We start from the raw sequence: 13,354 nt of genomic DNA on the forward strand, positions 1-13,354 counted from the left end.
TAAGTGTTAACCCTGAGTTTTTTTCTGAGCCACTTGGGAGAAAAGCTGAGACCCCAGGGCCATGCAGCAGTAGGGTTTGTGTCATTTGCCATGGCTCGTTTGCAGATCTGCAGAGGGAAGGAAGCCACTTTCAGGCCTATCTCTTGCTGCCTTTTATAGTTATCTACGTTATGGATCTATAACCTGGGCACTCTCAGCCTGGTGTCTATTTTCTTCCTCCTCTGCTGCCTGGCAGCAAGCTGCCGTGAACCCCCATCCATCTAGCTGTGGGGATGGAAACAGGACAGCATCTGCCAACCTACAAGTCAGCTGAAGACTGAGACCTGCCTCGCTCCTGTCCCACAAGGAGGCACTTCCCAACAGTACCTCTCTGCTTCGGCTTCTTCCCTGCCCTGTGACCCCAAAGAAGGCATTTGCGTGCTTAGCATGGCCCTTGCATGGGCTGCCAGTTGGCCATGAGTTGGGAATTGCAGCAGTACGCAGGATTGTAACCTGGTGGTGGCAGGCTGGACCCTGGTGCTGTGTGCCAGCACCCAGCAGGGACCTCAGTAACAGTCTGTGGGGAAGCTCCCGCTGCCGCTTCCATTTGCAAATATGTTCTTGCTCTTTCACTTAAAAGCTAGAGAAGTCTTGAATTCCTTAGGTCTGTATGCTGCTCCTAAGGGTTGCACGCCCTCTGTAAACGTTGCACTAATCCTTGATTAGTGACTGAGAGCCCAGCTGGAAAACTCTTGTATTGCCTCCCCTCCCCAGTGTCATCCTGACAACAAGACAGCCGCTAAGCAACGAGCAGACGTTATAGCCCTTCAATTCCCAGCAGTCAGGGGCCCTCTGCCTTGGCGTAATGCATCAGTTCTGAGCTCTCTGACATTTCATGGGGACCTTTCCAATTAATAGCCTGCTCCTCTCCACTGAGTAATGAACTGATTGTTAAGAATAGGGGGCATTGTTATAATTTTCAGTTCATTGCTATTACCTTACACTCAACAAAACATTGGAAAGATGCTCGTTAGACAGGAATTATCTTCTTGTATCATGTCTTGGATTTCTCTTTCCTGAGGAGTTTCGTATGAGAGCAGGGCTTTTGCTTTGTTCCATAAGAACCATCTGTTTCTTATTATTGCTATAGCATCCAATTAACTGCTGGTGTTGCTGGCACAATGCCTCCAGCATTGATTGCATTGGATCCCTCCTCCTACCAGTGATAAATCTGGCATCTCATCTTGTTTATGAATTGGCTGTTTCAGAGTAGGAGTGTCTGGAGTGAATATTGCAGCCTTCAGTGCCAGGGAATGTTTAACCCCTAATATTGAGTTTCTGCAAAGATCCCTGCAAAATTTCTGCAAGGTCCTGCCCAAACGTAGATGGCCCAGGCAGCCTGTGAAGTCAAGGCGTGTTGTTGACTGGAAGTCCAGTTGCCTTTGGCTCCACAGCTGAAATGGCCATATCCTAAGCTTTGATAAGCAAGTCTGAGGAACAGCTTTGGCAGCAAATCCAGAGTGAAGCTTCAGTTCTAGCACATAGACCCTTAGGTAAACACTCCTCCTTCTTCTGCAATGGTACCTGGCAGCACACCGGTGGGGGCAGGTGACAGAGCAAAGAGGATTATGTGTAAGGAAGACAGCGTTCCCACGAGGCACCAGCAGCTCTTCAACAGTTTGAGTGCTCTAGTATTTCATACCCTATGGAAGAGTGGAAACAGATGTCGGGCTGTCCTCTCTTGGGCTAGTTGAGTATGTGCACATGTCTGGGCACAAGCCTGGTTTTGGTCAGCTGTGTGCAGTTCAGCCCAAACTCTCTTATGGCGCTTGGACTCTTTTTCTCATTCTTCTTTTTTTTGTTTTTGTATTTTGCAGTTGAACCAAAGCCTTCATGATGTCCTGCTGGGTCTTGACAAGCAGTACTCAGGCAATGCCTTCCCCGTTAAAGCACAGCCCAGGTCAGTAACTGTGGGAATAGTCTCGTCAGTCGGGAAGTGATTTGACTACCTGCATATAGCCAGCCTGTGCCCTCCTGAGACTCCCTAGAGCGTGTCCAAGATTGCACGTGGGACTGGGTGACACAATGCAATACCTCTTACATTTCTTGAATGGCAACTAGAGGCCTAAACTTTCACTAGGTGCTGATACTTAGGCAACTGACTTCAGCTCTGTGTTTTTAAAATTGAATCCCATGCATAGCACCCGTCCTGTTCTTTTCCCTCAAAAGCTTCAACCATGTACCTACAGCTTGTGAGACTGAGCACCAAGAGACCTTTGTTTCCCCAGCCTCCTCTTTGTTCTTCCAAACTTGGAACCACCTGTTTGCCAAAGCTTTGTTTCTCCCCCTGTATTTAAGTGTATTTAAGATAAGGTGTATTTCCTCTGTGTGCGTTGCGGAAGTAGTTGCAGACTCACTAATCCGGGGCATCCTGATCTCAGAGCACTTCCAATCTGCACATTTTCAAGGACTGAGTGTCCTCCAGGCCTTTAATTTTCTTTCCTCAGCTGGGTTCAGTCCTGTTAAGTGCAAGTCTGCACATTCTCTAGCACTGAGAGGGGAGGGAGAGGTCAGGCTCGGGATGGGGTTGTCTGGCTCCCGTCCAAATGCATGAGTGATGAAACAGTGTCGGGCTCTGACTTCCAGCTGCTGCTAATCCCACGTGCTGGGTGAGCAGGAGCACAGCCCAAGTCCTCAACTGGTGTAGTGATGTTGGGAGGAGGTGAAGTCAGCATGAAGTAAGGGCAAGCTGCAGCCTGAGTGCATTGATTTGGAAGGACTAGATCAGCTGTTGAGACCTCTGTGCTCCCTTGTCTCTCCTCCCAGTTTAACCTCCTGTTGCAGGAGGTTGACTTGCCTCTCTTGTTCCAGCAGTGTGTGTGGTGTTTGCCGACTCTGAAGGAAGATGACATTGGAGTTGAATTTGGCCCCTGAGTTTTTGGATTGCTTAACACTAGACACAAGATGCTAATAGGAATGCTTCTTGTGAAAATAATATTTTTCTCCCAAGTTGGCTTCTGGTGTCTGTTGATCATCACAACCCAACAAGACCGAAAGCTTGGGAGGAGGCCATGGTGCCCATCCTCTTGCTGCCACGTGCTGTGTTTCTAATAGCAGCATCCTCCAGGGTGCTTGGAAGAGGGTGAGGTAACGGGACAGATGAAGGTTGTAGCCATTGCTTTGTCCATCTCTTTAATTCTTCTTAATTTCTTCCTCAAGGAAGTGATTATAGACTGTAGTGACAGCCTGGTCCAGACACGTTTGTTGTTGTGGCATGAGGTTTCTGGCCTGAAAAAGTTTCCAATGAATAAATTACCTGTCTTCACGCTTCCCAGCCCCACAAACTGCTAGCTTCATCTGGAGCTGTAGTGGGTCTCTTGACAGCAGTTCTGTGCCCTTTGGCTGGCGATGAGACCACATGGCCCTATAAGCCATGAACGAGTGCACGCAGAGGCCCCTGTGTGGCTAGCAGTCCGAGTGCTGCTGTTTCATCACTTCTTGTGTCTCGGCTGAGATGCCAGACCTGCCCCAGAGCACCTCTCTCCCTCCTGAGCACAGCGGAGCAGAGTGGTGTAGGAGGATGTAGCGAAGGTTTGCCAAGGCAGTAAATACGCAGTGACCAGGAAATGCTGTGAGGCACTTCTGTCTCTCCTGCACATTTGACCTCTCATGGTGGCGTAGGGCTGGAGCAAGAGTGTGCAGCAGGAAATGGCTCTCAATGATCTGATTGCTTTTTGTGGTCTGCAGTAGGAGCAGATGCTTCCCTAACTCTCCTCTACTGGGAAGGGGATTGGAGACAGATACAATGGCAGGAAATGAATGAGGAGGTGTGAGAAGAGGCGGTTATCTGTGCACATCATTATGGCATTTACGTGAGGCCTTACAGAAACATTACCGTGGCTGGATGAATCTGATGCTGGCTGTGTAGCACAGTAGCACAGAGCAGCTGATGTATTTCTGGGAACCTCAGGCATGTGTTTGGGATTTGTTTCTGAAAGAATTTGAACGTTCAGAGCTCAGATGCCTAGTAGACCTAGGAGTCTGGTAGCATTACCCTACTATGATTGGACAAACTGGAAAAAGATATAGTAGGAAAGCTGCTGATTAGGTTCCACACATAAGACTGGGCACATATCGTGTAAGTAAAGGAGAATGGGGAGCTTGTTTCTTGTGTACCAATATTTACAGGGGAGAGTGAGGAGCTGAGATTACCTGTGAAAAAAAGGACATTTACAGTTCTCTGCCCATCTGTACTATTTCCTTTCATCTCCATGTGCACCCTGGCCCCATATTCCAAAGAGCAGGGAAAACACTAGTTTGCTTACATACATGTAGATCTTTGACAGGCACAAAAAGCCTTCTCCTACCCTCTCCAAACAAGGCCATAGCTTTCTATGAACCAAGGGAAGTGTGTACATGTTTCTCTGTGTGTGTGTGTGTGTATCTGTGTGTGAGAGAGAGGGAGGAGATCTTGTCTTTGTGATTACAGTGAGCTTTGTGGCACTAAGTGAATGGGTGCTCAGAAGCTTAACTTTTCCTCCCTGGTTTGACTGTGCCATCCTGTAACTGAAATGATTTGCGTGCCATCCTCAACAGAAAGAAAACTAAACTGTTCGCCAGGCTGAGGAAAAAGATGAGCAGGTACCGGTACGGAGAGCAGCATTTCGATACGTGTTTGATTTAGTTCCTAAAACTGGAGAGGCTGTTGCTGGATTCTAACAGCCTGGCACGTGTTAACCCTGTGATGGGAGAGGGGTCCTTTGCATGATATGATGTGTTCATGGCCTGCTGGGTCCTGCTGAGATCTCTCTGTGTCTGGATAATCCCATTAACTGCTTGTGTGCCTGGTTTGAATCCTTGCTTCTTTTCCTACCTAAGAAGGCAACGTGAAAGCTCAGGCACTGTCTGTTCAGTTGTTTTTGTGTGACTAAAACCATGGTGGTGGGTTTTCCAAGGGAAATATGGGCACTTTTGGTGATTAACAACTTTTAGTTTTACTTAGTGGCGCTTGCCCTTTTGAACAGGACTGAAATGCTACATTCTTATTCCCTGCCGGGCCAGGGAGGATCACAAGGCAGGTCTTTTATGCTCAGAAGTCCTGTGCTGTCTACCTGTTGCAGCTGGGAGGCTGATGGGGTGGTAGAAAGACACTTCCACCTTTGCTCCTTACTTGCTCTGTTCTTGAGGATCCTCGCTGTCTTGCTCCATTCATTTAAAATTGTGTTCAGGGCTGAAGGAAAAGGAAGTCTTTTGTGTTGTCTGAAGACTAAAATCAGCATCTTGCCTTTGAAGACAGTGATGGCATTGAATAACTGAATTGCTACAGTGCCTAGAGTTACCGTAGTCATGGTCAAGGACTCTGAAAAGGACATGCTCTGGAGCAAAGTGGGAATTCCTGCATAACAGCATGGAAATTTCCTTTAGGTTTTTCTTAGTCTTTGTGTTGGTACTCCCTCCATGGGTTCTTTATGGTGGGGGGAAATATTCTCAAGATGATGTCCTGCCAGCAATAAAAGCAAGTGCTGGTAGATTGGGATCCTTGCTTTTCTGATCCTGGCTCCCCACTGACTAGGGCAAGTCACACAACCCTTCTCTTTGCTATACATTCTTTGTAAAGTGAGTAACCGAGGGCAGGGAATGGTAATTTCACAGGGAAGCTGAAGGGCAAATCTTGACTTTATATCCTAAAATGAAAAGTAGTGAGGGAATATCTCGTGATGTTAATGTTCTGAGGTTTTCTACTGTAGGAAAACAAGGATTCACAGGAGTACTACTTCTCTGCATGTCTGACTGGTCCTTGGTTGGACCAGTGTTGTACCTGCACGAGGCAGGAAGTCCAGTATTTCCAGTCACTGAGAACAAACAGATGCTACAGCAGAGGGAGAGCCAGTAAATCTCATCTTGACGAGCTCTAGCCACAGCATCTTCCTGCTCCGTCCTGATAAACTCCAGCTGGCCCAGTACTTAAGGTGCCTGACCTGGGCTGTGTTGGGGGTTTCCACCATCAGAACAGATGCTGGGGTCACAGAGAAATGTGCGACCCCTGGTGCAGGGAAGGAGAGTCTGGGACTCTGTCACTCTTTGATCTGTAGCAAGAATGTACATTTATGCTACCCTATGTTTGGGTATATAGGTGCTTTTTCCTTCTTTCTCTTGCTCCCTTTTTTTTTTTTTTTTTTTTTTTTTTTTTTAAATACATAATTCTCCAGTCTGCTTTGGTGCTAAAAAATAAACTGCTTTTGGCTAAAAGGCCCTGTCTGAGCCTTAGCTGAGATGCTAACCTTTTTTTCTTTTTAACTTGAGAACTTGGCAAGAGGTGACTGGTCTGTTTTTACCATATCAGAGGGTGAAACCCACTTTCCAGTATAGGATTGTTACAAGCACACGGGAACTCCATCTGCAAATGTTACTCTGCTCTTCCAGAACAGATGAGGCAGTCCCATGAGAGGTCTGGAAGCTCAGCAGCACTAAAAGAGGCTGGGGATTTTAGTTTTCCCTTCAGCTGCATTAACTGCATTGGACCCTGTTCCCAGCTCTCTATTTGCAGAAGAAAATTGACACCCCCTTCCCTTAACTGCCTGATATTCCTGGATTTGGCATCTCTGCCCAGTTGCTGATGGGAAGGGAAAAGAGAGAGCAGTGACCTTGTTGCTTTGACTTGTTTTTACTGTGGCACTCACATTTTGTCAGTGGGGACAGTCCCCACACTCTTGCTTTTTCCTGTGTTTCCTTGAGCAAGCGGTCAGTATGGAGACAGGGCTTTGCTCTGTGCGGGCAGCGCGTGCTCCCCCGGGAGCAATGAAGGACGGTGGATCCTGGCGACAGGCGTGCTTGATGCTGGTTGCACTGGCTAAATGAGTACAAAGCAACAAGTGCAGGAATGAAGATGCCGCTCGGGGGAGCTGGAAAAGGCTCAGCCAAAATTAGCACTGACATTTTCCTAGGGGGATCAGCCAACACATCAAACAAGCTGTAAATAGTAGTGACTTAGTGAAGGTTTTAGGGCGAGGCACTCTCAGCCCTTGTAGGATGAGGGGAAGAAAGTGGACTGCCTCTCATGTGGGAGCCTTTTACCAATATATCTCCAAATCAAGTCACTGTCAGGCACCAGAAATAAGTCACTAAAAAGCTGTTGCGTGGCCTTCGGAAAATAAGCCTGAATTCCTTTCTCAATGGGAGAAATAGGCTCATCAGGTCCCAAGAAGAAAAGCCTGCCCTTGTGTTGGTAGGCCAGCTGACAGCCAGGAGTCCAAATGTTCCCAGTGTAGCCTGGGCATTTGAGGAGCTCTGTCAGTCTAGCTGTACATCGCTGCGCCCCCCGCCACCCCCCCACCCCCCCATCTTCTCCAAAGTGCTTTGAACTCTAGGGAAGGTAACGTATTCTTTTTTTCCCCCAACTATAGCATCAGAGGACATTTTCTGTCATTTCCTGCTGTTCCCTGGTGACTCCAGTTTAGAGCAGGACTTCTCCTTCACCCTCCAGCCGTTACTTCTTTTAATCCGTAACACAAACTTGTCCATTTTGCCGAATCCTTCACACAACCCATGTTGTTTTGAAATGATTTCTGGGGACCTCTCAGGAAGGACACTATAGGCATATCCAGTCAAACAGAAGAACTGCAGGGGTTGGCATACATGTTCTTTAGTCTCTCCTCTTCCCTTTTCCCTCTTCCTTTCCCTCTTTTTCCCTTGGCGTGTGTGCCCCTGGTTGAGAGCTGCTGGCAGAGAACGTCATTGGGTTTGTTGCATCATGTTGGTGTGCTGCTGGCATCAGTGTCATCAGAAACATCTGACCTGCATGCAGACCTGAGAACCAGTGCTTTGTGGGGAAAATGTGCGTGTGCGGAGGAGGTGGGGGCAATGGGTGAGGTCAAAGTGGGAACGGGATGGGGAGCTTGAAAGCTGGAATGCTGAGCAGGGGGAGATGCTTGCTTGGAAGGGGAGGTTTGTTGAAATGCCTTGCTGTCCCTTCCTCCTCTTGCTGTCCCTTCCTCCTCTTGCTGTCCCTTCCTCCTCTTGCTGTCCCCCTACTCGTGAGTGTTTAGGAAGGAGGCTGTCATGCACATTAGCCGATGGTCACCACACCTCAGGCATCCAGGTGTGAATGGATGTATACGTCTGGAGCCCTGGGCTTTCTCTTGAGACAGAGCAAAGAAATAATCGACTTCATGTCCCTGCAGAATCAGGTCTGCATTGCTCTAGTTCTGGCTCTATGCCAGGATTTGTTGTCTCCAGTTGTAGGAAAGGATCTGTTCCTTTTGGCCTCCTCCCAAGGCCTTTAACTTTGCAAGAACCATGACTTTATAAGTGGAGGCAAATATCATTCCCTGTAGATGGGATTGCACAGCCCTTTTGCAATATTCTGTAATACTGTTTTCTGCTATGTATAGTTTTGCCAAACTGTAACCACTTCTGCTGAAATATCCCCTACCAGTGTCTGTGCTTCTGCATGACTTGAGATAAATTGATTAGTTGCTTTTTGGGTAGCTGAATTTCAGCCAAGATGATTCAGCTGTTCCTGAGAATTAGATTGGGAAAATAGTTTTACCTTTATCCCTGTTGAAATTCTGTTAACCAACTTTTCACTAGATCTGTTGTGATTCTGTACTTTGAAGCACAGACTCGACACTTGGCCAGGAAAAGGCATGTGGCTCTTGCCATTCCTTTGAAAAATCTGTCCAAATCTGGCCACGTTACGAACCAACAAATGCCATTGGCATACGCTTCTTGCATCTTAATTCCCTGAAGAATCCTTCTCGACTGTGTGTCAGGAACAGTCCTGGAATAAAGACCAGCTGGAAAGACAAGGATAGAAGGGGCTCATCATCATCAAAAACAAGGCTGGGGAGACTTTCCATAACAGAGAAGTCTTTATTAGTAGCTGGAATCTCACCATTTCTTTGCTGTCTCTTTCGATCTGTGAAACCTCTGGGTACTTTGCCCCTCTTCCAGCTTAGCCGGTTTGTACCTTATAGAGGAATATGATACCCTGTGATTACAGCTTTAGTTCAGATGTTACGAGTCTGTTAGTCATAACCCATGCAAGTGTCAGTACACTGCCACGCAGAAAAATTCTTATCTGTAGAGTTTAAAACTAAATGAGCTACACGGAACTCCTTCCCCCGTCTGCTTCCCCGTTATTAAAAGACTATGACTTAACGTCAGGCACTTATGTTAGAATCTAGCAGAATTAAGGATGCATGGTTGGTTTTGTGGTTTTGTTTTTCTGTGTGAGGACAGTAGGAATTTAGTGAGTAGTCTGCTGCTGCAGTGTGTGGGACTGCAAGTGACTCAGCAAAGATGCTTCTCAGAGGCTTGTAGAGGCTTCAGATGTCTTTATCATGGTCTCGGCAGCGAAGCAAAGAGATAATGGAGGTTACTGATCTGTGCTGGTTATCACAACTCCTCCTAGACTTGGCTCAGACTTCTCTCTCTTTTTCCTTCCCCCTCTCTCCCTTTCTCTCTCTACTTCCTTCAGTGACAGCACCCCAGCGAAAGCAAATAAAAGCCCCTCGCCTCCACCAGATGGATCTCCCATCACCAGCCCTGAGACCAAGACTGTCAACCATGAGCTGGAACCGTCCACTTTGGAAGCACCTGGGGCAAGCATCCCAAAGTCACCATCTCAGGTAGTGTCCCCATGACATTGATCATGTCTCTGCAGTATGACTGCTGATGGCAGAAGCTCCGTGATTCAAAGACATCCATCAGTTGCCTTTTTAGACCTCTTCCTGCTGCTGAGCCCAGAGAATATGACATGATGGTTGTTCTCCTTCACTGGTTCCTGAGAGGTTCCTGAGAAATACAAGTTGCTCGTTGGTCATCTCCATATCATATAGGGAAGAACTATGTTGTCCCTGAATGTCTCTGCAGGGGTAAAGCCAGTAATATATTTTTCTGTCTGGTAGGATGGCCAAGAAGATCTAGGGAGGATGGAGTTGTAGCTAGGTGGGGAAATTTGTTCTTTACATTTGAATTAACTTGTGGAATTCAATGGACCAGTTTCTTCTCAAGAACTTCCATAACTGAGGAAGGTTCAAAGCAAAAAGCTTAATGTTGATAAGGCTAAGAGAACATCTGTACTTTACATAATGTTTCACTTTAATCCTAAGATAAAATATTGTGGTGAAAATAAAGGCATTATATTCCTATGCTATGGAGAAATTGGATGAGTACCAGGAAGAAGATTGTCCATTACATGGAGTCTGACACCTTCCACGTGGCCTTTTGTTAGTCTTTGCCTTACACAGGAGATACCCAGCAGCATGTTTGAAAGAGCAGGTGTAGCTCTTGCTACTCAGCATACCATGTGATGTGTTTTACTTCAGGATTTAAGGAAAACAAAATATTTACTTCCTCTACCCATCCTTGTATTGCTGAGTTGGAGGAAAAGCTTAGTAGAGCAAAGTAGTAACTAGGCCGGATCTGTGCCTGGTGCCAATCCCTGCATTTCAGTAAGTGGGACACTGGGAACATTTTTCTAGGAAGAATTAAAGCTGAAAGGGGTTCTGGCTGAACTGACAAGAGAAAACCTATTGCTTCTGAAAAGAAATGGGGACAACCCAGAACTTCCTTGCCATCATAGCAGTGTGATTCCAAATAGGCGTAGGCTGTCTTCTGTTTCTGGATAGCCTCTCGCAATGTTTTCCTCTCCACTGCATTTTTGATTTTCAGGATTATCTAGGGACAAAAAGGGGATGTTTGTACATTGGCAAAAGGGTCCTTTCCAGGCCTGTGATACATGTGGATGCCTGGCAGCGTCCTTGCAGGACTTCTTCAGGGTCTCTACACCACTCAGCATTGTGCAGCCTAGGGCGGCTTGTCCACCACCCTGGCTAGGACCTTGGAGCAGGGTACGTGTACAGGGGAGAGGGCTCTGCATCCAGAATTGCCTGTCTGATTTTTTCAGAGGTTGCCATAACTTGATTGAAATTTGGAAGACGAAATCGAACAGATTTATTGAGCTGTTCACTGCAGACTGCACTCCCCGTGCCTGTGGACTTGTCTTCCTGAGTTTGGCTTCTGCCTTTTCCTTTAAATAGCACACACAAGCCTTGTTTTTGCCAGCCTGCAAGTGCTTTCTCAGTCACTTGCTGCCTCCCTGCCCACAGGAATGGGTCTGGAGGCACCCCTTGTCGAGTAAGCAGAATATTCCAGCGCAGCCCTGGCTGGAACCTCAGCTGGGCCACAGGCAAGACTGAAATGGTGTTTGCAGCTAATGCTGCCATCGCCTGGCAGCTGTTTCCCAATCTATTTTTTAATTCATTCTCCCAGGCCTCGATACAGTGAAGAGCAAGAGCCCCGCTCCACATTGGTACTAGGCGCTAAGAGATGGAGCTGGCTCCGGAGGGAGGGTTTCTGGAGGGTTTCACATTCGGAGCCAAACCTGGTGTCTGTGTGGATAACGTCTAGAAACTGTGTGTCAGCTTGCCAGCCAGCAGGAAACACAAGTGTCTGCTCTCTCAACAGTTGACTTTATACTGAAATCTTCACAGGTGTCATTCCTTTTGACCTATGGGTAAGTAATTTGTTCTAGGGTTCCTCCTGGGGAGGCTAGGGGCCTCATCCTCCGGGGAGGATGGAGCAAAAAGCAACAAGCGCAAGTACAGTTCTCTGGCCTCTTGGTGCCTGAAATACTAATGCAAACCATAAGCAAAGGCTGTGGAGGAAAAGACAGCAATACCGAAGAGACCAAATAAATACTAACTAAATTTTGAACTGTTCCCTATGCCAAGAAAATTACCTCTTTTATTCTCACTGTCCTCGAATTCTCAAAACCAGCTTATTTCCATCTTTTGGAAGAAGCAACTATTAGCTCTCTGCACTGTGTAATCTGATGATGATGCAGGACTTCAGGGTCTATGAAATTTCAGAGGTCAGACTTCTGCTCTCAGTTACACCACTGAAACACCGTAGTGATACTTTTGAAATCAGCGCAACTATGTTGAATTTAGACAGGTAAAGCTCTGTGGGATCCAAGTCAGCAGAAGAAATTTAGTGGGTTTGTTTTATTCTAGGTGGCAAAGTTTGTGCTTGATGAGTTTCCAGGTAAGGCCCCAAATCAATATGCAATCCTGTTGTCTTTGAAATGTGAGTTTAGGCTGCTGTTGGAGGTAATGCTGGATGCTGTAAGTGGTGGTCTCCAAGGCACTAATGCATTGGAAGGAAGGAGACTGAGTATTTTAGAGAAATAAATAGCAAAAGAGCTGGAATCTTTTTGACTTTAGAGTTTGTAATTGGAGCCTCCCATTTCTGCATATGGTGGCTGTGTTCTGAGAATGGCTTTTCCCTGAAATTTCTCATCCCTTCTTGCAACTGGCAAGCAGGGGATTTCTGGGAAGGGATTCTTTTCAGCAAATATAGAAGCAACACCTTCTGCAAACAGTGAAAAGTTGGAAGTGAACACACTACTTTCATTATTTCCCCATACCAGTTATTCAGGGGAAAATGTGTGTTCGCATACTCATAACCTAAAGTAGGTTAGCCCAGTAGAAAACTGGGCATATCCTCAGCAACCTAAATAAACGCCTAGCAGACTTCAGTTATATGCTGGAGTAGTGTGAACACAGGACTAAGAGTGTTGGATTGCTGTATTTCAGACCTGGGCCTGACGCTGATGCACTGGTTGCCCTTTGTCAGGTCTCTGATTCTCACTGCCTTGGGGTCCCGGGTACGATGAGAAGATCAACTGTAAGACATCACTGTAAGTGAAAAATACTGTCATTGCTGAGCGTTGCTGTGGTGCTGGGAACTTGTATGGCTGCTTTGTTCCAATGCAGCAGCAGCTCCTCAAAGTTAGATTTGACCTGGAAATGATCACTGAGACTTGGGCACGGGAAAATGTGAAAAGGGTGTGGCTGGGTTGATCCTAGGAAGGGTCTACCACAGCTTCCCACAGGGTTTGTGGATGTTGTGTCAGGCAGAGTCTTTTAACACGGTGGTGTGTGTATTAGGGTGGATTAAAGTTACAGGGTCAGACTTTGCTATGTGTTCTCGGGGGTCTTCAAATGGAGACATGACTTTATTGCGTCAATGCTCATTGGTGAAACTGAGAGCAGAGTTGGGCCCACAGCAGTCATGGCTTCTCAGGAGTCTGACTTGTTCTTGCCTAAAGCTGAGAAGTGGTAAGATGCCATCAAGAGCTCCTCCAGACCTTTTTTACAGTATACTGATAACCAGTGCAACAGGGAACCAGTACTGAGCGGATCAGAGCCTGTCCTCGTGGTCACCTACCCATAATAGGACAAACTGAGTCTGATCTCTCATTCCCTTAGGTATGGTAAGTACAGAAAAGGAGGCAGTGCTGGCCTGGTCTATTGAATCATGTTCTCAGTAATTGATCTGCTCCCTTCCCAGTGGTTCTTTTGAAGGTTGC

General features: G+C 46.8%; 1 protein-coding gene across 6 annotated transcripts in view; it reads left to right on the plus strand.

The window, feature by feature from the left end:
• The window catches only part of BIN1 (bridging integrator 1), a 116,503-nt gene that overhangs the window by 82,184 nt on the left and 20,965 nt on the right, over positions 1-13,354 (plus strand). For 3 of the 6 annotated variants that reach the window (XM_080398723.1, XM_080398725.1, XM_080398727.1), the window contains 2 exons: positions 1,857-1,939; positions 9,458-9,608. In XM_080398723.1, coding sequence (XP_080254849.1) covers positions 1,857-1,939; positions 9,458-9,608 — 234 coding nt within the window. Of the gene's footprint in view, positions 1-1,856; positions 1,940-4,575; positions 4,627-9,457; positions 9,609-13,354 lie in introns of all 6 variants that reach the window. The other 3 variants (XM_080398722.1, XM_080398726.1, XM_080398724.1) reach the window with 2 other exon arrangements.

Source organism: Falco punctatus (assembly GCF_963210335.1).
Source record: "Falco punctatus genome assembly, chromosome: 8".
NCBI classification, from domain to species: Eukaryota; Metazoa; Chordata; class Aves; order Falconiformes; family Falconidae; genus Falco; species Falco punctatus.